Below are 26,818 nucleotides of genomic sequence, written 5' to 3' on the forward strand. Positions count from 1 at the left end.
TATATATATATATATATATATATATATACACACATATAAGCTATATATTATATAAGGCAATATATATATATACATACTATACATACTATATATACTATATATATTTATATACCTATATATAAGCAATTTATATTAGTATATACATATATAGTTTACAAGAAATTGCCTTAGATAAAAAAAAATTTAAAAAAATAGCCCGTAACGAAAAAGCCCGTTTAGGCCCGCGGGCCCGGCCCATTTAGCACGGGACCATGTGGGCTTAGGACCGCAGTGGGCCGGTTCCACTCATTTGGCCCGTTAGGCCCAGGACCGCCTAAGCCCGGCCCGCCTAAGCCCCGCCCGTTTGGCCCATTTAGGCCCGGGCCCGGACCACAATACAGCATTAGGTTAGCAACTAGTGTTTATCATAAAAATTAATCAGTAGTTTAGCAACTCATCTCATTGCTATTACATTTCTCTGTCATAAACGTATGGCATCTATCCACTTATTGATCATATTTATTCCATATGGTGTTTACATTTCAAGTTTGTTCCTTCTATAATGGGAGTTCTCTGCGCTATGATCCAGCACCTGGAGCTGTGGGGTTATTTGTTCTATAAGGCATTTGTTCTTTGCATATTAGATAATATAAAAAGATAAAAGTTTAATTTATATGCATTGACAGTGTAATTATATTTTATATTATTAGGTCATTCAGAAAATATCCACAAATAAATTGTAATCTTGAAAGTGAAGTAGCTAGAAATGAACTAATAGTGTAAAATTCTTTCACCATTACTGAATATTAGTTAAACAAGATAAAAAAATGCACACATACGTAGAAACAATTTTGACATAAAGTTCAAAGAATACAAAAGCACAAATACATAGTTTTGTTGACAATAACAAATTTCAACAAATAAAGCTTTCAAATAACTTCTGCTTCTATCCTAATAGATACTATATATCTGTTGAAAGAATCTTGTCGAAATACTTGCCTAATTAATCAAATTTCAAGAATAGTTAAAAATTACTATAAATTATCAATCAAACTTTTAAAGAAACAGTTATCAAATTAAACGTCATAATTATAGTCATAATCTGGCCATTTAATGGGACAATCATATTTGCTTGCTTTCTCTATATTTAAAGATGAAAGATTTTTGTTCCTCAAGCCATATTCATTCCCTTTTTATTCAACCATAACCAGAGCTGGAAAGTATCAATTCCTATGCTCAAATCTTGTCATCGAAGTGAATGGAGGAATTAACTTGAGAAATGAGTAATTGTTGACTTTTTACTGCAAAACAACCTTAATTATAAATTATTTTTAAAGAGCAATAGACTCAAGTAGTATCATAGTTAAAAGATGAAAATAAACAATCAAAATTTTAAATTAATCTTCATAGAATGCGGTAAACGAAGTTAAAAACAATAAAGTCACCTTGAATCAAAATATCCTCCTAAAATTACATTTTCTTAACAACTTCGATCGATAGTAAGTTCAATTAGAACGAAAAGAAGTCTTTAGACATATAACACAAGTAGTGATAATATAATATGAAAAAAGAAAATTTAAAATAGGACATACCTTCACTCAATTCTAATCAACCTAAACTTTGTAATCTTTCTTTCCTTAATTCACAAAAAGAAAGTTTTATCATTTATTCTATTGAACCGTAAAGAATAATTTAAACGAACCATAGATGAATAGTTGTAACAAAAATAGGAAGAAAGATTCAAGTATACTATACATTATGCTTACTACAGGCCGAAAGATTCATATCCACACCAAAAATACACAAGTAAATTGACACCAACGAAATAACAAACATATGAAGAATTAATTAACGTAATAAAAAAGAGGGTAGCAATTGTATTTCATCAAGCTCGATCTATAGCAATTCTAGTTAATGGTTCTACCACTACTTTTTTTGAACCTAGCAAAGGAATTAGGCAAGGTGACCCTCTATCACCCTACATTTTCATTCTTTGTTTAGAATTGTTATCTAGATATATTGAAAACCATATTGATATTTGCAAGTGGGATGCAATCACCATAGGAAGGAAAACCCCTAGCTTCTCCCATTTGTTTTTTGCAGATGATCTAACTCTAATGGCTAAGGCAAACGAGAAATCATGCCTTGCCATTAAAACAACTCTAGATCTATTTTGCACACTGTCTGGTCAAAACATAAATCACTCTAAGTCAAAAATTCTCCTCTCCCATAACTGTAACCCTGCCATCACTAAGAATATAATCAATACATTAGGTATAAAGAGAAGTGATCACTTTGGTACTTACTTAGGTTTTCCAATCCTTAATAAAAATCCAAAGCCAGCTGATTACCAGTTTATAATTGATAAAATGAGGTCCAGACTTGCCTCATGGAAGATGAGATTCATTAATATAGCCGGTCGAACCACTCTCGCTCAATCATGTTTCAACTCTATTCCCAACTATTACATGCAATATACTATTCTGCCCAAAAAGATCATAAAACTCAGTGACAAAATTCAGAGAGACTTTATCTGGGGTACCAATGAGAGTAAAAGGAAACTACATCTTGTAAAATGGACAAAGGTCTGTCAACCAAAAACTTCAGGAGGTCTTGGCATCCATAGTGCAAATAATAAAAATATGTCTAACCTAGCTAGTTTAGTTTGGAGGCTCCTTACTCAGGCAACCTCTTCCTGGGCAAGGCTGATTATCACCAAATATGGAGGGAGTTGCTCTATGATAAACCTTTCCTTTATCTGGAAGGCCATCTTGAAAGGATGGGAATTATGCAATAAAGGTATTACTTGGTCTCCTCATCTAAAATCAAACCTTAACATTTGGGACACTAGATGGATCCCAAACTCCAAAAACCTAAGGAGTTTAATTGAAGGTCCCATTAGGCCAGAAACTTACAATCTGAAAATCAAATATATCTATTCCAATAAGAAATGGGATCTCACAAAGCTCTCAATAGATATTCCTTTTGAAATTCATAAAAACATACTTAAGGTAAAAATCCGTACAAAAGGTCCTTTAAATGATATTGTTATATGGTCTCTTTCTTCCAAAGGAACCTTTACTAGCAAAAGTTGTTATAACCTCATTGAACCTATGGATACAAATCAGTTGGAGTACGATTAGATTTGGTCCTCATCATGCCCAAATAAGATAAAATTCTTCTTATGGCAATGTCTCCAAAATAGACTTCCTTGTAGAAAGTTCCTAGCCCGCATTGGAATCAGTATTGACCCTATTTGTCCCATATGTGATAAGAAAGAGGAAGAAACCATCACTCATATTTTTCTAACTTGCAAGATAAGCAAAATTCTTTGGGACAAGTTGGGAGGGGTAACCTTTTATGATCCCACAAGGGGGCACTGGCTAACACAATTAAAAAATCAAAATGTGTCAATAAGACACAACCTTCTTGATTGGAATTATATACTCCCCTACGTCCTATGGGAAATTTGGACTAACAGGAATACCAATAACCAAAACAACTTGAGGAACGCTGTAAGTATAAATAATATTACTCAAAAAGATGTGGAGTACAAGCTGCTTACGGAAAACAACCCGTTGCCCATTCAAATGATTCAACTTCGAATCAAGTGGCAAAGGCCTCCAAAGGGATGGTACAAACTAAATATTGATGCTAGTCACAACAACTGCCAAAGTTTTCTAGGAGGAGTGTTCCGTAATACAAATGGACAATGGATTGTTGGTTTCACAAAGAACACTCATGCTATGGGATCACTGGAAGCTGAACTAAAGGCAATTAAGGAAGGACTCAAAACCGCCCACCGTGGGATTTATTCCCACTGGAAATTGAAACAGATTGTGCGGAGGCAATTCAAACTATACAATGTGGTAATAGACTTTTTTACAATGTTGTTAATTTTTGCAGCAGGTCATTAATGCACCAAAGGAAGGTGATCCTCTTCCAGCACACGTTTAGGGAATGCAACAGTGTCGCTCACACCATGGCCAAGATGGGAAGGACTCTAGGAAAGAAGAAAAAAGTTTTTGTATCCCCTCTAAATGTTATTTTTAATCTTGTTAAGTATGATATAGACAAGGACCGTTGTTTTGTTAAGTACCTATCTATGGATGCTTGCAATACATTAGCAAGCCTAGGAAATCAATGTGTCCTAAGTGGCACACTATTAGGCCATGATGTAACAAACTTTTTGTAGTTTTTAATATATATGTTTCCTGTTTGCTCAAAAAAAAATAGTCAAAATTATGTGGTATGCTTTACACAAGGTAGCCGCTGAGTTTTTCTTTGTGAGGTTTTAGGATTTTTTTTCGAATGAATCTAATAACAAACAAAAAGACTCTAAACCCTAAAAACGTGATTTTCTTGTGTTATATATTGTTACTTTTCTTTTGCAAATATGGTATATTACATAGTCAAATAAGGAAAAATCTAATACATAATATTTAGTTGATTTTGAATTCTTAAATATTAGATAAATAATTAAATGACTATATATAAAAATATTAGTGAAAAAAATTAAATGACTATTTTCTCCATTGTGAACTCTATTTTAAAAGGGTAAAAAAGGCGAACGATATTTCGCTAAGGGCCTTCGTGCTTTTAATATAATATAGATAGATAAACCTACCATTTGGCACAATATCATCTCCCTTCCACTCAATGACTGGCTCCCACGGAAACACATATATATCTCACAGTTCTGGTCCGGCAATCAAGCTTGGCGAAATATGAGTGAAGCCAGTCCATCCCATTATCATGTCAAAATCCACCATCACCTATTCAATGAGATCGGCTGTGGTGTGACCATGCAATGTGACAATACAATCCCTATTAACCCCGTGTGACTACAATAGACTTACCAACTAGAGTAGATACAGAGAACAACTCACAAAGTTGTTCTGGTTCTATCCCGAATTCCATAACAACATAAGGAGTGACATATGACAAGGTAGAACCAGGATTTATAAGAGCATACACATCATAATATTGGACAGTCAATATACCTATGACAACATCTGGGGAATCCTCTGAACTCTGGCAACCTCTCACAACATAGAACCTACTAGGTCCTCCCGAACTCTGTCCGCCACCCCTAACTGCACCATGCCCTGTGGGTGCTGGAGTACCTCGAGCCGGAGGAGGTGCTGTAGAAGCGATTGCTGTTGAACTGGCTGGCTGCATCATACCCCCACCAGCGCTTTGACTGGACGAAAGGCAGTTTCTCAAAATATAACTCTTAAGACCACACCCATAGCATATAGGATGGTCCATATAGCAGACTCCTGAGTGTATCTTTCCACAACTAGGGCATGTGGCCTCTACTGCGGCTGAAATCTCTCACCTGACTGACCCTGCTGATAAGATCCCTGTTGCCCTGACTAGGTCTGAAGCAACTCCACTACTGCTGAGCTGGCCCTGATGGCGATGCACCAACTGAAGACTAAGCAAAGAACTGTGTCGGTCCATATGACCCTCCCCTGAATACTACCCTTCCACCACACCCCAACTGGAAGAACCACCAAAGTTTCTAGCGGACAGGTGCGTCCACTTCCTTCGTAGGTGCGTAAATGACCCAAGCCTGCCAATCCTCACAGGCACACTCACTATCACTGTAGGTGCGCCTCGGCACCTGGCCCCCTCTTCGCAGAAGCAAAAACTCCCCAGATCACCTCAACTCTGCATATGCGACAGAATAGTCGCACCTACGACCTCATACCTGCGCCCAAACTTCCGCAGGTGCGATGCCAACTGCCAAACCAATCTGAAGTATACCGGACCCTCCCGGGACCCCGTCCAATTATACCAACAAGTCCTAGTACTTAATCTAAGCTTGCCAAAAGACCCGAATCATCACGAATAACATCAAATCTATGAATTAAAGACCAAAATTTATCTTTTAATTCCAAAGCTTCCAACTTTGCCGAACACGTCCGAATCATACCTAAACATTCCAGTTTTTAACTTAACTTCATATATAAGTTCCAAACCCCTAAATGATCCTATTCCAAGTTCCAAAACAACAATCCGAGTCTAATATCATCAAAATGAACTCTCGGTCAAAACTATGAACTCTCCAAACCTTGAAAATTGCCAACTTTCTATAATTAGTGCCAAAACTTTCTAGCAACATCCAAATTCAAATCTGAACATATGCCTAAGTACTAGAACCTTCAAATCACCAATCCAAGGTCATCTACTCAAAAGGCAAATGTTGGTCAACTCTTACAACATAAGTTTCCAACAATGGAACTAAGTATTCCAACACTCCTAAACCTTCTTGAAACCAGAACAACCATCTCCTCAAGTCACAAATAACAAATAAACATATGTGAAGCATCAAATAGAAAAATAGGGCTCAAATTATGTGTAACGACTAGTCGGGTCGTTATACATAAAGGGCAAGCCTATGGTATCTTTTGCATCATATGACTTCTTTGTGAGAGTGAGCAATCTCTTTCATGTGCATGAGCATTTGATTTGGATGTATGGACCACTTACTCTCTTTAGTTTTTTTGCAAGGGCATATAGTGTCATGACGGATAAGTAACGTTATTAGACTTCTCTATTTGGGAAAGTATACAAACCTTGAGTGCATTGTGATATCAAGTTTATGTTTTGAATATCTTGAAGTTTGGCATAAGTTATGGGAGGTTTGTGTTGAATGCATATGCTAAAGCTTTATTATTGCTATCAATCATAGTCACATGCTGTAGTGTACTTTGAATGGTTAAAGCTTTATTTTGTTTCATCTACCATAGTTATGGTTTGTTAGAGGACGAATAAAGATTTAAGTGTGGGGTGATGATCTTGGGAATTTTTATATTTTTTAATATTAATTTATTCGCATTTTTACTGCCTTTTGATTATATTTGATATAGAAGATGCCCAACTTATCTTGATTATTAAATCATACACTTATTTTGATGTTAATGGATTATATAGGTACATTAGAGATGAAATTTGGAGCAAAATGAAGAAGTAAAAGTTAGTTATGCCTGGCAACATAATCCAAATGTGAAGCATTGGAGTCTTGAGTAAAAGAATTAAAGGTGGAACTCTCTATTCTCAAATACGATTGGAGATCATTACAAGACTTAAATAATGTTGAGTCCAACTGCATGTAGCAGCAATATAGAACGTAATTAGAAGAGACAAGTTGACATTTGAATTATGGAAGGCATCAAAGTTTGGTTGAAAACACACAAAGCAACGAGATGAAGCAAAACCTAGAAAGCAACGACTTGAGGCAGCAGGTGCGACGCGGGACACTTCCTCCGCATTTAGTGTCGCGAGGCGCCGACGGTTCTGTCCGAGGCCAACTTCTACCAATTTTGTTTGGACTTAGTTATTTCGTCTAGACTTCTTCTTACACTCACCGTGGAGGCCGGTGTTCATCGGATTTCATCTTTCTTCCATAAAATTTAATAATTTTCAATGTTTCTTTGGGTAATTTGTCGCTTGGCTATCATGTCTATATGGAGCTAAACTTCACGTTCTAGAGTTGTGGTTCTTTCATTATTATTTTTATTTGGATATTAATGTTGGCTTCTTGATTTATCGTATTGGTTTATTTATTCAATCATGCGCTTAATTATTTGATTGTTTGATAACCAATTGAATATACTATCTACAAATTTAGAGTTGAACTCACAGGTGGAAATTCTAGGTTCCACATAGGATTGAGTAGAGTATGTTCTTCAATCTGGACATTGGAGAATAGATTCGCGATTAGGATAGACATATACTAATTGTGATTCTTGGTTACTATACGGGAATTATGAATGTATTCTTGTTGATTCTAGCTCCATGGGCATATAGGCGTTAGATTACCTTGAATAGACGAGTAAGAGCTCTACAGATTCTTATGAGCAAAATTAACCATGTCAACCAATAAACCAGATAAATTAATTAGTCAATTCAAGTGAAGAATATAATAGGATTGTACCTAGATCGTTTTTATCACATTGATAACATAAAAATTTGGTCTTTCTTTATTTAGAGTCCATTAGTTATTTTTCTTTTATTTTAATTAGTTTAGAATCAAATACTTTTGGGTTTAATCCTTGTCTAGATAATTAGGATAGTCAAATTAAATTAATAATTGATAACAAGTCCTCGTGAACGATACTCTACTTATCACTTTATTATTTGAAGACATTGTATACTTGAGTGTGAGTTTGACCGCAACGATCAATCTCAATTTTTTTTCTTTTAAATAAAGCATAATTTGCTTATTTGTCCTCCTAGTCATTATTTAAGGCTATAAGGAAGGATAGTCAGGATAAGGATATGCGTTAAAGGATGATCACAATTTAGAGCCCGTTTGGCTTAGCTGATTTAGAGTAGCTGACAAGCATTAGGTGCTGATAAACACTTTTAAGTGCTGAAACTGATTTAAAAAATAAGCAGTTACGTGTTTGGATAAAAGTGCTGAAATAAATAATATGCAGCTGAAGAACTGGGTATACGAAGAGTTTTGTTTTAAAAATAAGTATTTTAGGGATAGAATAGTAAATATTTTGGTCAAACTTAAAGTGCTTATAAGCTGAAATTTGATAAGTTGGGGGAGACCAACTTATGGTTTTTGGCTTATTTTTGGCTTATAAGCACTTAACTTATAAACACTTTTAATTTTACCAAACGCGTAGATAAGCCAAAAAGTGCTTATAAGCCAGTTTGACCAGCTTATAAGCTTAGCCAAACACCCTCTTAGTATTTCTACTGTCCCAATTTTATGTATCACTATTCTTGTGGTCTCTCAAATAAGTCTTATATAATTGTGCGATTGTAAATTATCTTATTAGCGATAAAATGATAATTGTAAAGTTAAAATATTTTTAAAAATAAAAATCTGATATTTTTTTTTTGGAACAAACTAAAAGAGAAAGTATACCACATAAATTAGAACATTAAAATAAAAGATTTTGAACCTTTGCCTTCTCTCTTGAATAAAGCTTTCAATAGAACAACACTATTTTCCTGCATAATCTTTATAAAATTCCCTTCCTACACCTACCCAACAATACAATTCTCTTCCCCTATTCCACTCTAAGTTAAAAAGATAATATATTAGTGTATTGGGAAAAAACTGAATTTATATTGAAGGTGACGTGATATGACACGTGGACTGGTCAAATGGTCAAAACATGATGATCAATTGAGAGGCACGGGCGATATCAGATACGAAGAGAAGAGAGTTAAATAGGCACGAGATGCTATTTAAATGATACGAGTCTCGTATCCATTTAACTTAATTAAAGCCAGGAGGTCAGAAGGAATTGAAGATATGAATCTGATGGCATAAAGGAGTCTAAATTCAGTATTAAATGTCAAATACGTTAGCGAATCAGCATTGAATAGGAATGATTGTGTAACGTTTCATTTAGTGTCATTTAATGCTCATAATTGCCTCTTTAAGACTGAGACATTATACCTTTTCCTAGAAAAATCAACTATAAAAGGAGGAGATCTCAGTATTTGTAAGGACACGAAATATCATTGAGATTACATTGAAATACAAACTTATTTACCGCCTTATTATTCTCAAAAATTCCTTATTCTTTTCGTCTCCTGATTATCAGTAACCCGATTTTTTCTCTTAATTTCTAGTTTTAACCGAAATTCTATTTTTTGGTTAAACAATTAGTATATCCAATCACTAAAAATTAGGAATTAGCATATCGGTATATAACGCGGAGAAATTTTACAATGTGTGAGACTTGCCACATCATACTTGAGTGAGGCTATTTATCGTTTGACACATGAAGCCATGGACCCCACCCTTCATCATCACTTCTCAGTCACAATTCACCTACTCTCACTTTCCGGTCATTCTTCATTTTTTTTTTCTAATTCATTCTCCTCCCCACGGACTTCACCCCCTATATATCCTCTTCTCTTGTTATAAATTCTATAATTATTATTTTTTTACAAATCCATTCGGTTAGCTCTTCTTTCCCACTGAACTTTGTACCCAATAAAAGAGGTTTGAATTTATTAAATATTTCAATCACATGTCAGAAACACAAGACCCAGGATAACAACAAAAAGATGAATTTTGAAGCAAGAAGCTCTCACAAAATTAAAGTTAATTAGCTTAATCAATGAGCAAATGCCAAAAAAGCTCAATTCGAAGAATAAGCGGATGAGAAAGACATTTGAATAGTGAAATTGCTTTTACCCGTATTTTTAGTCTCAACCCTTGCATTCAAAAGGGATAGAGAAATTCATGAAGAAGGGGCAGATGGTTGTAATTCTACTTTCTAAAGAAAGAGAGTAATCTTCGACTATTTTGCTTATAATTTGAAGAAAGATGCCTAAACAATATATTCGTTCAAAATTTATAAAGCTGCACAGCCATAGATGTACACATGCCAAAAATGAGTAAAACAGAAAAAGAAAATTGCTTGAGATTTGCCCTTGCTCCAAGTGTGTGCAAAGTTTGGAAAAAAATGTTAATTTAATCTTCATCAATTTACCTTACAATTTTGGTATAGTTGAAAATAATCAATTGTTTGTGCTGAGGAGAGGTGGAGAAGAATAAAGAAAATTGAGAAGATGAATCCGGGAGTGAGAATGTCGGTCAAGAATGAGGGAGAGAATGATGATGAAGGGTGGGGGTCCATGGCTCCATGTGTCAAACGATAAATAGCCTCACTCAAGTATAATGTGGCAAGTCTCACACATTGTAAAATTTCTCTATAACGCGTAGCTAACAGGATTTATTTTTATAATTCGTCATTAAACTTGTTTAGCGGCAGAATCTGTCCTTTTTCTTTGTAGTGAATGGCTTTGTACTCAGAAATATTTCATCAACCACTCATTTGTTTATATTTCTTAAAAAGCTTGATCTTATATATGTCATAGATCACGTAATATAGTCCTACATCCAGAGAACGAAATTAACAATTTCAAAAAAAGGAAAAAACACTGAAAAAGGTCTTACATAATAGGAACAACAAGATTTGACATCAAGTTGATACTTTATATAGTATGCATTTTAATTATAAACTCATATGCCACCACACTCAAGCTAGTAACTACAACATAAATGTCTAACTCAAGCCTTGGATTCAGAAGCAGAAGCCGTAGTCAATGGGCTAAAACCGTGATCAAGACTTGCTTTCCAGACTCTCTCAATATCAAACATCATGTTCCCACACTCATGCTCATTCCAGCCTTCCAGTGCGTGCAATATTCCAGCTACTCTCCACGCGCTCATCACTCTTCTTGGAAGCCAATTCTATTGTTTTATTAAAAGAAAAGATTGAATTTTTTAGTGATATTGAAAAAAGAAGAAAAAACAAAGGGAATTTAGTATATTATTACCTCACAGGAGTCCACGTTTTCAAAGTGTTTTGGAGTGATCATGGCTGGTGTGTGAAAGTAGAGGCAATCTTTGCGAGCTTTCCTTGGTGGGAATTGTGAAAAGGGAATGAATAATGTTCCTTTTGGTGCTTTCAATTGTTCATCTTCACTCAATCCATCCCCTACTAGCCATATCTGCAATCCAATGCTTTATTAAGTACAGTAAAGAGGGTTTGTTTTTAATAAAGAGTTTAAGTCATATACATTGTTGGTGTAAAGAATTTTTACAATACTATCAAGTAATCCAATTAATATCTATAGGTGAGCTTTCTTAAAATATGAGATCTATAATCTTGAAAATAAAACAAGCTACCTGCTATGCTATAACACATAAAAGTGATTTACTGGTGTAAAAAATTCTTAGACCAACGATAACTTAAACTCATTACTCCCTCCGTGCCTCCGTGCCAATTTAAGTGAACCTGTTTGACTGGATACGGGGTTTAAGAAAAATGAAGACTTTTGGAATTTGTGGTCCTAAAAAAGGCAAAAAGGGGCCAGAGTATTTGTGTGGTTATAAAAACTTCTCATTAAGGGTAAAATTGTAAGTTTAAGCTAAATTGTTGCCAAATTTTGAAAGGGATCATGGAACAAGGGAGTAATAAATAATCAAGATTAACAATCTTATTCATTGTTTTTCGTCATTAATTTGTACCTTTGAAGCATATGTTTTTGAGGGAACCAAATTAGTTGCGACTTCAGGGGTAAGACTTGATTTGAGTTTCTTGTACTCTTCTTCTCGCAATGTCACGACCTATCACAATCAGAATAAATGAGAAAGAGGGCAGTATGTGAGCAAATTAACTGTTTGATTGTTACAATTAAAGAGACCTTGACTCCCCCTTGGCATAAGGCAAGGGCAATGGCATTTGCAACTTTAGACAAATGGCCTCCAAGGACCACTTGTGTGGTTCCTTTTGGAATAGAGTTTAGGACCACAGCAACAGCTAGGCTACTTCCATCAACCACCTTCACTTTGAGCTCAGGATGCCTTCTTATGTAAAGCTCACCATTATTATTCAGTTGCTCCTCCTGTAAAATTTCATGTATAAAGGCATGAGAGTTGACTATCACATAGAAATTAAATTTCTCAAAGTAAAAAGCACAAATAGGCATTATTTGAATCATAGCTAGCGTTTGACCATAGATTCCCAAATTGTAATAATATTACAAGATCCATCAGTCCAAAAAACAAAAATGATAGTAACCAGCTGGTGGATTAGTTGGGTCATAATAGGTGGTGCGCTTTTTTATAAAATATAAAAATTTGGGGTAATTTTTGAAATTGTTAAAAAATTTAAAGGTAATATTTTGGGCCAAAAACAGGTGTAGAGCTAGTTTTAGGATTTGCGGATTTTGTTTTCAAAATCTGCCGAAATTTGGATAAAATTTATAAACAAACAGATTTTGCCAAAATAAATTTGAAAAAAACTTGACAAAATCTATGATCAAACGGGGCCTTAATACTTCCTCCCTTCCTACATGGTAATTAGGTTCGTTGTGGGAGGGTAAAAGTACTCTATCTTTTGTGAGAATTCGGATATAAATTTATTTAGAAATTACAAAAATAGTACTATAAACCATAATAGTTAATAATTTAAATTATTAATAAAATATTTTCCAAAGGCATGGTAAAAAAGAACCTGATTGACTCTCAAAAAGAGTGATATTGCCACATAAATTGAAGAAAAAATGGAGTATGTTACTCGCCTGATTTAAGAGTCCAAGGCTCAATACTTTTATGCCTTCTCGGTCTGCTTCCATGATAGCTTCCTCAATCAAGTTGTTAATCGTCTCTCTTTGCCATTGCATAAAATACTGGAACCAAATCAAGAAATAGGCCAAAAATAAATAAATACTTGAATAGTGAAAATGTCGATAAAAATTAGTATAAATACTTAATTACTTGTATGCGATATTTTGGGATCGCCCAAGTTTGCAAATTCAGACTCTTGAACACATTTCTCTCAACAGTAAATGTGTGACCATAAATCCAAGTAACCATCATAGACCACAATGTAACAGGCCACATTAACCAAAAATACCACTTAGATGTGTAAGGTTCTGAGGCAAAAGAAGCAAATCCTAGCCTGAGATGGTAAATGGATTCTGGGGTTGTTAGGTGTGTTAGGTGCACCACATCCGGCGATTTGCCTTGCCTTTCGAGTGATTTTTCGTATAATGTGTCTGAAGATTTGTCCAGCGTATCGTAGATGTAATCGTACATTGGCATGAAAAGCGAGTAGTTTGTTCTAAATTGAGTGTGATGGAGTGAATGGTACCTGTGCAATAAAATAACTCAGTTAGCTGAATACGTTTTGAAAAATAAAAATTTTGAGAAATCCCAAAGCCAACTTTATTACATGCGTGTGAGGCTTTGTTTTGTCTCAGAATAAAGTGAACATAAGGTTTTGTGGACCCAAATGTGTAAGAGTTGGGTCCACTTTGTTGTGAGACAATACAGAGCTTCACACAATAGACAAGTAAAATAAATTTTTTCTTATGTGATTCAATTCTTTATGGAGATATAAATTATTTTTATTTTAATAAAGTTCGACTTTCGTCGAGTAATGATTAATTCAAAAATCTACTTTGATATATTTACTACTTTCTCAGACTATAATAATGATTTTACAAACTCATAAGGGCTACATTTGACTTGCTATCTCTTACATTGTTTTAAAGCTTAAGATCTTCCTAAATTTCCAAAGAAACATTGCTAGCTACGTGAATACATAAGTTCGACAAATAAAGGAGAATATATTGATGCACCAAATGAAGATATATATAAAAGATAAGACAAACATATAAGTAAAGGAATAAGAGACTTACGAGGGTGTATACATCAAGTATTTGAGAGGGGGAAAGCTGGAGAACATCCATTTTGGAATTATCTCAAAATTGCAATGGCCCATGTTGTTCATAAAATCAATATAAGTAATATATCCACCAAATGAAACTATTGAAGCAGTCCCAGTTAGCACAGTTGTGAGAAGTGGTATGGCAAATAGCAAGAAATATGATATATGCTCTGCAAATGGATGAATCACAGCTGCCAAAATACAGAAATAACTTTATATGGCATTAATACATGGCTTTTTTTTTTCCCCATTGTTATTATGGTGGAAAGTGGCATAGAAAATATAGATTAAATTAAACATCTAACATAATAATTGCACTTTTGTCTATATGTTCTTAGGGGATCTTTATAGAAATAATCAGCCACATTCACTTTTTATTTTTTTTCTAGGTGGTACACATAGATTAAACACGATATACATATTATATGTGGGTATACAAATATTATACGTATATGTTGCCTATTTTTAGTCTAAGCGGTCAGATGAACGGCTATTTAAATTAGTTATTCTTAAAAAAACATGAGCTATTAGCTACTCCATTTATTTTCAAAGTTAAGAACTTTAAGTTTCCTCACTACCTATATATGTAGACTAATTTAAACAGTCACAAATAGCCAACTATATTGCTCTTTCATTTCTTTTATATACACTATTGCATTTATTTATTTATTTTTGTAATCAGATGGAATTTAACTTAGCAGTTCTTTGTTGCTCTCAGGTTCTTGTTTATTGTTAGGTGCATCTTTGGGGACCTTCATAACGTGCAGTCCTCCATAAATGGGACAGAATTTTAATGCGCGAGAAAAATTGTGTTAGAATTAAAATCCCACTACAAAGGTAGACTGCCAAAACAATTAGGGCTCCTTTGGTACGAGAGATAAAGAATAATCAATTCCGAGATTAAATTTGAGATGAGCTTATCCCATGTTTGGTTGGGATAAAATCATGGTATAACTAATTCCAGAATTAATTATCCCGGGATTGTAGTATTATTTTTATCCCTATGGGAGGGTGAGATAACTAATCCCGGAATAATTAATCATAAGATAACTTATTTTCCAACCAAACGGCCCCTTATGAATTATATTGGACTGTCGTTTTCCTGATTGATATGCAGTTGAAACTATTTAAGAGGAAGGTACAATTTTCCATCAATTTACCGAGGGCCATGCTTCTTTTCTGTACCAATGTGGTTGAATCAGGCAGGGTTTGTTTTGATAGAAGGATTAATATGATCGGGTTCATATCGTGCCAGCTTGGAAATTTGAAATTTGGAAGAGAAGGTGCTAGAAAGATAGGCCTTCAATTCTATAGTTAATGTCCCAACGTCTCTGTCCTACTTCGCCTAGTACCTCCCATTACGGTTGACGTGAACTTATTTCCTTTTTAGTCTGTTTCAAAAAAATAACACATTTTTAAATTTGGAAACAATTTATCTTAAACTTCCAATTTTACCCTTAATGAGAAACTTTTATAACCACACAAATACTCTGGACCACCTTTTGATTTGCTTAGGACCATAAATTAAAAAATTTTCATTTTTTCTTAACCTCCGTGCCCAACCAAACAGGTTCACATAAATTGAAACAGAGGGAGTAATATTTTTAAAAAATTCCGTAACTGAATCAACCCTTTAAAATTTTGTATTACGATACCGGATGTAAAATTTAAAGAAGAAAATATATCTTTTGATACATACGAAAAAATATTCAAAACGTTTCTGGTCCGTCCTAAGCATGTCATGATATTTCTATCACCATAAAAGTGTGTCATTATATTAGGATAACCTGAAAAGTTTCAAGTTAGAGATTTTCTAAATATATTAACATTTAACCAGATTAAAAAAGAAAAGTGTGTCAAATGCTCTTGAAATTTAATCAAATGTGAAATTGAGATGACTTACAAGTAATGGGTTCAGTCACAATGGAGGAATGGTGATGAGAATGATATCGAGAGTAGAGGAAATGGTGGTGTAAAGCTCTGTGAAGCCAATAGTAGAGAAATTCAACAGGACCAGTATGGAGCAAAGCTGTCATAATGATCCCATCTGTCCTCCAAATAGGCATGTGATGAGCCTGTTCCAGCTTCGTGTATCCATAGTAGAACAACAGTCCGTTAAGTATGATCTGATCATCCCTGCAAATATAAACACAGTTAATATAAACTAATTTAATGTTATATATTATCACTCCATTCTAATTTATTCAAAGTTGTTTGACTAGATACAGAGTTTAAAAAAAATTAATTTTGAATCTTGTAGCCTAAACATGTCATAAATATTTTTGTGGTTATAAAATCATATCATCAATTGTAATATGACATAAAATGTGACAGAGATACATCCTAATTTGTATTTTACTGTAATTTCCTCTTACAAATGCGGCATGCCCTTACATAGTGCAATTTTTTCAACTCTTGGAAGAGAAAGCTTGTAATATTATGAGAGAAACCATGAAAGAGAGAGAATAATATATCAAAGATTACATCTTTAGCTTTATGACAATATCTGTACTTTGAGGGTGTGTTTGGTTTTTCGATATTTTTCTGAAAAATTAGTAGTTTTATTTTCTCATGTTTAGTTGATGAAATTTTGTTTTCTAAAAATATTTTTTAGTGTTTGATTAGTGCGTGGAAAATAAGTTAGACAAATATTATTGGTTGGGGCGGAAGGGAGTGGGGCATGGGCGGACCTGCGTTGGTGGTTGAGGGGTCACGTGACCCCGTTAGCCTCGGCAAAAATTCTGTATATACATATAATATATATCTGTACTTATATATGGAACCCCTTAAATATTTTAATGGTGCCCCCAACCACAAGTGACGGATGGAAGAAGTGATTGCTTTGGACACTTAAATCTCTCCTATGCTGTGGTGACGCGGGTTCGAAACCACCCGAAGCTTTCTTAGTCTTTTCTCCTCTTTTTTATTTTAGTTCTTTGAATACAATGTCATTTTTATTTAATAGCAAGTTACTTTATTTTTTACTTTTATCTTTTTAAAAAAAAAATTCAATTATAGTTTAGTACTAATACAAAATAGTCACTTAATTAATTTTATTCTTTTTTGCAAATTCCTTCCTTAAAATTGAAAGCCTCAAATTGCAACTTATCGCTCCACAAATAGAAAAATACAAATCTTCTGCCACAATCTTCTTTAACAATCACTCTGAATTGGCAATGGAAACTAATAGTTTGAGACTCTTCTTCAATTCTTTTAGTATTAACATATTCTTAATCTTAATTTCTTTAGTAAGTCTTCGATAATTTTAAGTTTGAACGCCCTTTTGCGAAGAACTCTCTCTCTCTCTCTCTCTCTCTCTCTCTCTCTCTCTCTCTCTCTCTCTCTCTCTCTCTCTCTCTCTCTCCCTTTTTAGTGTTTTCTTTTTCTTTAGAACTTCTTTTTGTTAATACTTGGATGAAAAGTCATCATAATTATTAAGTTTCAAAGAGTTGCACGCCGAATTTTATCACTGGTGATTAACATATACAGTGGTGCCCCCGTCATGCTTGAATCTTGGGTCCGCCTCTAGAGGGGGTAGGGAGTTGGGTGGGGGAGTTTGGGGGTGGGTTGGTAGGGCCGGGTTGGGTGGTTGTGGCGGGGTTGGTGATTAGGTGGGGGGGGGGAGGTGAGATGGTGGGTGGGGGTTAAATTAATCGGTTGGGGAATAAGGCAGGGAAGGGTGAAAAAGAGTTTTGAAAAATAGTTTTTTCTAAATTCCGCCAATTGAAGGAAAATGAGCTCATTAAAAAAATTTTTAAGCTAGCCAAATATGAAAATAATTTTCAAAAAATATTATCCTTCGTACCAAACACACCCTAAGACAAATAATTGTACGGACACAAAGTTGGGTCTTATAAGCTACAAGGGATTTAACCAGGAAAATTTTCACATTAGAACAACTGGGCTCCCTACTTTTCAATTTTATAGCTCATATTTTAATTTACAACCAACTAGCCCAAAAATAATAGGCTAAGATTCAACATCCATCTCCAAAAGGTTCTCAAATTTATTATTTAATTTTAAAAAAAGATTCCTCAAGCTTTTAAGTTAATTTTCGAATCAGTAACCGTGACTCAAATATTAGTTCAACAAACTAAATCCATTTGGGTGGTAAAAATTAAATTTTTAACAAGCTTAAATTTCGAATTTGATTTTGTGAGAAATTTGGAGTGGGTGTCATTAAGACATGTTAGAATTAGTATAAGGAGGTTGTATATAAAATTTGAAGTCATTTAATGGAGATTTGGACTGGTTTTGAACAAGAATTGCAACTGAAAATCGTGGAAGAAGTTCGTCTACAGACGTTTGTATAAAGGTGTATAAAAGTCTATAATAGTGTATAAGATGTGTTTATACACTCATATACACTATTATACAAGATTATACATAATTATACAAAAAACTGACTTCGTCTTCTTCCTTGCGTCTTTTCTGAAATTTAATACAAATCTTGCTCAAATCTACTCCAAATCACTTCAAATTTAAATTTTGAATTCCTTTTGATATTTTCATTCAATTGGAACAACACCCAATCGAAACAACTAACAAACTCAAAAAACTCATTTTCGAAAGCAAAGCTTTGAATGGTCTTCAATGATGGACTTCTACTCTTCAATTTTCTTACATTGCAACCAGGTGATACAAGAGGAGAAATAGAAAATATACGGGCCCTTGAAGCATATGTAGAAGATGTGAGAAGAAGAGAGAGTGAAAGTAATGGTTGTGAGAACACAAATTTAACTCCATAGCTTTTAGAAGCATTGATTGTAAGAACACAGATTTTGAATTTACTAGTGCTTTTAAAATATGTACAATATGGGTTAGGTCGGGTAAAACTTAAAAACATAGGCCATTTTTTTGTTATGGGGTGAAGTCATGTGTATTTTCTCGTAATTATTTCATTTAATTATGCGCCGCGTGAGGAGCTTCTTAAATCTTAATGAATGACCGCTCAGTACTCCCATGCAAGGACAGATAAGTGTCTTTTTCAGAAACCTAACTTAGATGTATGCCCCCACATCGCCAAGCTTGGTGCTATTGTTATTATGTACACTGTACTCCTTAATCTCCAAGATTCGCTCTTTTTGCCTATTTGCATTTACTCAATAAAAATATCTCAGATAGACTGATAGAGGCATGTTTCTGACTGAATAACGCTCTTAAATTTTCCCACCAGATTAGCCTATTATAGATAAAAGATTAAGGTTTGTCAAGATTTAGTGTATGAAATTGTGAGTTTTGCGGGGGGGGGGGGGGGTGGGGAGGGGTTGGCACAAAAGCACTTTATTAGGGCATTATTAATAGGGGGAAAAAAAAGCATTACAGGCATCAAGATGCAGGAGTTGTTCTTTTTTTTTTTTTTTTAATTACTCTAAATGTAGCTCTCATTGCATACAAGAAAAAAATATTTGTTACTGCACATAGTATATTTTTTCCTGCAAAATTGGCCAGACACTTTTAACTCTCCAAAATAAACACTTTTTTAGGGGAAGGAAAAAAAAAAAAACAAAAGACAGTTTTGTTTTATAAAAGTTTGACTAAACTGGCTGTTAGAAAAGATACATACCAGTTTCTTTCTCTGTCAACTTGATCAAATTCAATGGTCTTGTCAACAATTCGGTTATCACCCTTGGCAGTTCTGTAGCGAGATAAGGATATCCATATCTGGTTGTGAAGCATTCGGGAGAGTAGAAATGGGAATATAATTAAGTATGTCATATCCCTCTTGCTTTCATCTTCGCTCATGAAGAATGAGTGTAAGCTGTGAGTCACATATGGTGCCAAAACCACGTACTACATTCAAACAAAATAAAGCCCCATGTCAATAATTAATAACTTCATAATTGAACGCCCATTTGTTTGTTGAAATTATTTCTACAGACAAAAGAAGACAATACATGGTGATAAGTTAACATTAACTACCGCACAACAGAGAAAAAATCAACGAGAAAAAATCACGGACTCAAATGTACACTGTACAATATGCATGATTGCATCATATTTGTCTTGCTTATTGGATATATTCAAGGAATAGGTTTTCTAGCAACAGGGAGAGAAAATAAGAAGATAGTTTCTTAAAATCCATCTACTTAACCATACATGTTTTACGGTATAATTTAGCATTGGCGAAATTACGAATTTCATTAAGAATGCTCAAGTGTTCAAAAATTTGACCTATATACAAAAGTAGAGTTTGGCCTATATACACGGTCTTATTTTCCTACTAAAGGTGTTCAACTGACCACACCATCCTTCACTTGCTGCAGTGCCGCCTCTATAGTTTATTATACATAGATATTTGGACGATAAAGGGAGAATAAATCAGCTGGAAAATTCAAGAGAAGCCATGAGAAGGAAGATGAGTATGTATATACCTTGAAGTTCCCAAGCCATGTCCATGGCCATTCTGTTAGAATGCCTGGTTTGGAAGCCATGTTTTTGTGATGTTTAATGACGAGTTTAAACTAAAGTACTCACTAGCTTTACCCAACCTGTTTTCCTGTGCCCTTTTGAGGCGTTGCTTCTGCTTCGACAGAACTGCACTATATAGAAGTCTTTTGTAGTGGCTTATTAAATATTGACATTAATGTGCTCTCAACGCTCCCTAGTTGCTATGTGACACGTATCTCTTTTACAACCATCACTTTTACTAGTTCATCTTTACTTGCAGGCTCCAGCTTGCAGAAATTCTCTTTGAAGATTATCGACCGTGCATAGGTCTAATTTTTGGACGTGGAACATCTTTGACCGCAATGGTTATTAGACATCGACCTTGTTTAAATGATTTAAATTAATCTAGAAAATTAACTGGCCTCTGATTAGTGTTAGTTTTTCATCAATTGATCTAAATCGTTCAAATCTTATTTCAATATATAAGTAAGTGCCAATGTTTATTAAAATTCTTTTTAGGCAAAATGACCTCTTGGCCACTTAAACTTGTACCCGATTGTCATGCCGGTAAAGGAGCTTTCAAAATTCCCATATGAACACTTAAACTTGAGCATAGGTGAACTAATAAATAGCTCCGACCTATGACTCAATCTACGTGGCATCAGTTATTCCTAGTCAGCTGTTGTGCGTGTAAGACACGCCTGGCAGGAGCGTGATTGATATTTTTTCACTGCCCAACGGTAATAAAACACAAGGGCCCATCTATTTAGAGGGCTTCTTCTTCCTCAATGTTTAAGAACCTCCATTATTGACGCCTAACAAGCTCTGCAACACTTCTTCTCTTCAACTTTTTTTACAGATTCAAGTATTTTTTTTCTTCTCTAAGTCGATATTTTATTCTTCAGGCCAAGATGTAATGGGAAGTCGTGTAGTTTGTCGTTGTGGAGTTGACGTTGTTGTGTGTATAACCTGGAAGCCCACCAATCCGGGTAGAAGGTTCTTAGGATGCTCAAATTATGGTACAACTAGTTGCTGTAATTTTTTCAGGTGGGTTGACCCACCTCTTCCAGATCATTTCAAACAAGTAATTTCGGGACTGCTATCAAGAATTCGCTTCAATGAGCAGTGAAGGAACATGGGAAAACAATATGTACTTGTGTTTGTTATTGCTGCACTGCTCTTTGTAGTGTTATTCTTAGCTTAGGATCTTTGTATTGTATGTTTAATCTTAACAAACAATGACAATGTCAAGTGTATGAAGTATTTTGCTGCAATGAAAAGTTATGCTTGGCATTAACATCTGAACAATTAGACAAGTTCAAAACAACCATTTTGATTGTCAATAATAGGCCATCAAATATGCACACTAGCAGAAACCAGTTTACTAATGTGTCTAAAACCAAACAAAAACAACATTAACGAAGTTCTGATTATTTCAGATCAAATCTTCCACAAAATAACCTATAAATAAGCTCTGATACTAACAGACTTAAACTTTCACAAAAAGAAATATTTCTTCAAATCATTATGGTTGAGACAGGTTGAAGTTGGACTGAGATTGGCTCAGGTTTGGCTGAGTTGAAGCAGGAGCTTCAGATTGGCTTAGGGTTGCCTGAGTTTGTCTCATTCTAGCCTGTTGTTGAAGCTGTATTTGTGTTACTGCATTTGTTCCTTTCCACCTTAGTCCAGGTGCTCTATATCCAAGATCAATATTGGTCTGGCTAGTATCAATTAATTGCCTAGGATCATGTGTGACTCTGTCCCTCCCTACATTCAAATAGAAATATAATTTTAGAACTTAGTATAGTAATTAGACACAACAATTGGGCAGAATTTCACATACTTACCCTCTCTATGACTGTCCCTGATTCACCAAATAGTATTCCAAATCCAGTAGTCTAGGCCTAGGCCTTCCACCTAAAGTTCTAAGAATTTGTTGAGGAGTCCTTGATCTTTCTTTTGTAGTTTCCGATTGTTGTGTTCCTGATCCATCATCAGTAGTAGTTCCAGAATTTCTTTGTGTTGCAGATCTTGCTGTTGTAATAGTAGCAGATTGTTGTGCTGTAGATCCACCACCAGCAGTCGTACCAGAATGACCTCCTGATGTAGATGTTGTAGCCTGGGCATTTGCTGTACTACTCCCAGCACCAGCACTTGAACTTTGCCCTTTCTAAAACACCCAGAATATAAAACAATATTAAAAGACTAAAAAACACTTAAAGCATAAGAAGTATTTGATTCTTACCAGGATTGCACAGCCTTTCTTGTTATGCCCTGCTGTCTTGCAATGAGAACAGGTCATTGGTGTCCCCTTTCTTGATCTCTTACCAAATTTCTTTGTAGGTCATCTTGAGCCTTTCTTCTATGTTTCTTAGGTCTACCAGGCATCTTAGTAATTACAGGAGGCTCAACTTTGGGGTTTTGAGTTGGAGGCCACATCTCCATGTTGGTCATAGGTTGTATGTAACAACTGAATGCCTTGAAGTATGTTTCCTTGTTATACCAATGCTCAACATAGTCAGCAGTGTCATACCTTTTAAGAAAAATTGCACAAAGTGTATCGGAGCAGGGTATGCCTTTCAGCTGCCACATTCTACATCTGCTACAAAATCAACTATGTGTTTGTAAATTCCATCTTGGATCGCAAATCCAGTGTCCCCATTCCATTTATATTCATGCTTGGTGGCTCTAATAGATTGCTCTTCAATGTACCCCAGTGCCATAGGAAATATATCAGAAATCCATTTTGTAGCAAATTCTCTCATATTAGTCATTCTCTCCATTACCTTCACTCTGATCTCTTCCAGCATGGTTATGATTGACTTGTGCCTAGAAGTAAGTATCTAACTGTTGAAGGTCTCATACATGTAGTTCTCCACAACATCACACTTACTACAGTCTTTAAAAAGGCCCTGCACATGACTGTTTGGGATATCTAAGCAAGTCTTCTATTATCTTATTGCCACCCAATTCTGCCAACTCATCTAGTTTAACCTTCAGAAATGCTTCGAATGAAGCTCTTGCACAACCCCAAAACTTCTTCCATATTTCCTTACCATCCCAGATTTTCTTCCAGTTGCTCCATATGTGCCTTGCACACATTCTGTGCTCCAAATTTGGCATCAATTCAGATATAGCTTGAACAAGTCACTTGAACAACAAAAATACACTTAGAGTTGCTGCAATGAAATCTTAAATATTAAAGTATAAAATGAGATTAAAACAATACACATACCTTCTGCATATCAGATATAATTGTTAGTCCTTCACCTTCAGATTCTATCAGTTTCAAGTCCTCCATTAGACACCTAAAAATCAGGACCAACTGTTCTTGGTCTCTTTCTCAACCACTGCCCAAGCAACAGGGTACATCTGGTTATTACCATCCTTAGCAATGCATGACAATAGCTCACCTTTACACACTCCCTTCATAAATGCACCATAAAATCCAATTACTCTTCTACACCCTTCTAACTAACCTGTTATCAAAGCATGTAAACAAATGTATATCCCCACAAAGACCTCTTTACCAAGTTCTATTTCTTTTGAAGTCCTCACCACAACAGTGCTGCCTGGGTATTTGTTCTTATCATGTCAGCATAATCATAAATCTAGCAAACTCCATTTTGTAATCACTTAAATACTTACCCATTACCTTCTATCTAGCCCTGGCACATATTGTCTTTCCTACTTACACACCATACTTAATCCTTATCAACTCTTGCAACTTCTTGAGCTTTATGTCAGGCTGACTAATGATCTTATCTTTGTAATGTTTAACTATCCAAGCTGTGTTAGCAATCTTGTTCCTTTTGACTGGGAAGCATGAATGGATATGGTGGTATGTGTTAACAATGAAGTTCTGTGTGTGCCCCTGTAAACTGCCTAAAATATGCCATCTACATTTACTAGTGTTCAAACATCTTGCCCTGACCCTATTCCTCTCATTTGGTCTCAACTTTAATTGAACTCTCCTCTGTACAGCATAGTCTTGTAAAGAAGATCTAAATTCTTTAACATTTTCAAAGACCATTCCCAGTTGGAAAACAATTTTATTACAATTAGGGTCAAAGTAGACCTTTCTACTGTATCTTCTTGGAGGAAGGTTATGCACCTCATCATCTGCATCTGCATCTACATCATTATCAATACTATCCTCACTCCCTGGATCTGAACTATCTAGGTACTGCTCATCCCCTCCCAATTTGTCAGCATATTTAGCAGTCTTGTCCTTGTAAATGTCTTCAAATCCAGGGTCAATACCTACAGGGCCACTAGGTATCTCATCTACATTAACATCACTAGATCTCTTTCCAGTTCTTCTGATTAACTTTGGTCTGTCTAGTAGCAACAAGGTCAGCTTCTATATCACTTGTCTCTCCAACAACATCCTCATTAGCATCATAAAGTGAGTCATCTGTATCCTCTTCAGCAGAAACACCCTCATATTTACCATCCTGACTCCCAGAATTACTCTCAAGTTCATCACAATCGGAATCTGTGGCTAGATGAAAGTTGTAGAACTCTCCTTCATCCTCAGTAGAATCTTATATATCAGCAGCCCTCCTTTTACCCTTCCCCTCAGTGAAATAACCACTATTTATATCATTGGTAGGTGAATTTGTTGCCCCAGCATTAGCTCTACTTATTTGCCCTTGTGGCACTTCACTAAAGCCAGTTGTTTGGTCATATGGGATATCACTGGGGTCCATACCACTACTTAACATTTCATCCAATTCAATATCAACACATGGTATATTAACAGTGTGACATAAATAAACATCAATAAAATCCCCATCATGAAGGTCTTTGCAGAATTCTAACACATCAGCATCATACTAAATAAATCGAAATGATCCTTTTTTATTGACTCAACATGCAAATTTGTCCACATCTAAGTACCCCAAATCATTTGCCCATTTGTTGAATTGAATAACATGCAATTCATCAGTGTCAACAGTTACAATAGAAGGCCATGTTATACCATTTTTATACCTCATTAATAGGCCAGCTACCAGTTGTCCCTGATGGTGAAATTATAATTTCACAAGAACAACCATCCTACTTCACTATGCCTATGAAAATAACATAAGATAAGTCCAAATTAGTAAAATATTCAAAAGAATGAGACAATATTGTTTGAAAAAGAACAAGCAAATGCCGGAAAAGAACCCTAACTTTATCGCTTTAAGAGACAAAATTTTTCGATATGATAAAAAGCCCTAATTTTTTATCCCGATATGCCAAATAAGCGATGGAACCGACAAAATTCCTAATTTAATATGTTATTCCAAAAAGTCCTAATTTTAAACCCTAAATAACGAAAGAACCATTGCATTCATACAAAATATTATTCTACCATGACGAACTTCAATAACAAATAAAAATACACTAAAACAGCCAAAAATTTCATGAAAGACAACAATCAGACCTTTAACGACTTCTACGTTTCTGGTGGAGGAGAAAGGGACGGTACACGATTGTCTCAAATTCTTGTTTTGGGACCGATTTTGAAAGAAAAAGGCATAAACACAACCTTCAGCTGATTTAATGGAATCCTATGACAACGTTCACTCCATTTTGAGCAGACGAGTGGAAATGTTAGAGGGTTGAGAGAGATGACTGGAAAAAATTAAAATGAAATTAGTGTTTTAGGGCAAAAATAAATGGAAAATATCGGTACTTAGTGGGTTTACTAGCCTAACACGTGGCATGTTTTATATTCGTTTATTGCTGACTGGGTTGCCACGTTTGTGAAATTGTAATGCATGCGCATTGAGTCATAGGTCGGAGGTGTTTATTAATTCACCTATGCTCAAGTTTAAGTGTTCATATGGGAATTTTGAAAGTTCCTTTACCGGCATGACAATCGGGTACAAGTTTAAGTGGCCAGGAGGCCATTTTGCCTTCTTTTTACAATTACTTATTTGCTCTGAAGAGGTTTGAATTATCACATTTTAGGAATTTGTCATGTTTCATGTTTTGAGATTTTTGATAGGTTGTAGTATATTTTGAGACTGTTAGCTGCTGGTAGGCTAGAAACTAACATTTTTAACTATAATTCGCACTCTAATTACTACACTTTAATTATATTTAAGGCTAATTGTTTGTATTTTGTACTTATTACGTGTGTTATGTTGTGTAAGATGTGATTTCGCGTTGAGAAGAAAGTTTAGAGCTAAAATGAATGAATTAGAGCTTTGAAGTCTGAGTAGAATTCC

At 35.0% G+C, this 26,818-nt stretch overlaps 1 protein-coding gene across 1 annotated transcript; it reads right to left on the reverse strand.

Moving 5' to 3' along the window:
* Positions 1 to 10,866: 10,866 nt before the first annotated feature.
* Positions 10,867 to 20,745, reverse strand: LOC109209082 (protein ECERIFERUM 1-like). Its single transcript, XM_019372259.1, has 10 exons — positions 20,582 to 20,745; positions 19,774 to 20,000; positions 16,111 to 16,343; positions 14,179 to 14,398; positions 13,253 to 13,628; positions 13,057 to 13,164; positions 12,178 to 12,378; positions 12,002 to 12,100; positions 11,308 to 11,481; positions 10,867 to 11,221 (listed from the first exon to the last, which is right to left on the reverse strand). The coding sequence occupies exons 1-10, from the start codon at positions 20,639 to 20,641 to the stop codon at positions 11,039 to 11,041; spliced, it is 1,881 nt and encodes a 626-aa protein (XP_019227804.1). The 5' UTR covers positions 20,642 to 20,745; the 3' UTR covers positions 10,867 to 11,038.
* Positions 20,746 to 26,818: the final 6,073 nt, after the last annotated feature.

The sequence above is a fragment of the Nicotiana attenuata genome, unplaced genomic scaffold (assembly GCF_001879085.1).
Source record: "Nicotiana attenuata strain UT unplaced genomic scaffold, NIATTr2, whole genome shotgun sequence".
Taxonomy (NCBI): Eukaryota; Viridiplantae; Streptophyta; class Magnoliopsida; order Solanales; family Solanaceae; genus Nicotiana; species Nicotiana attenuata.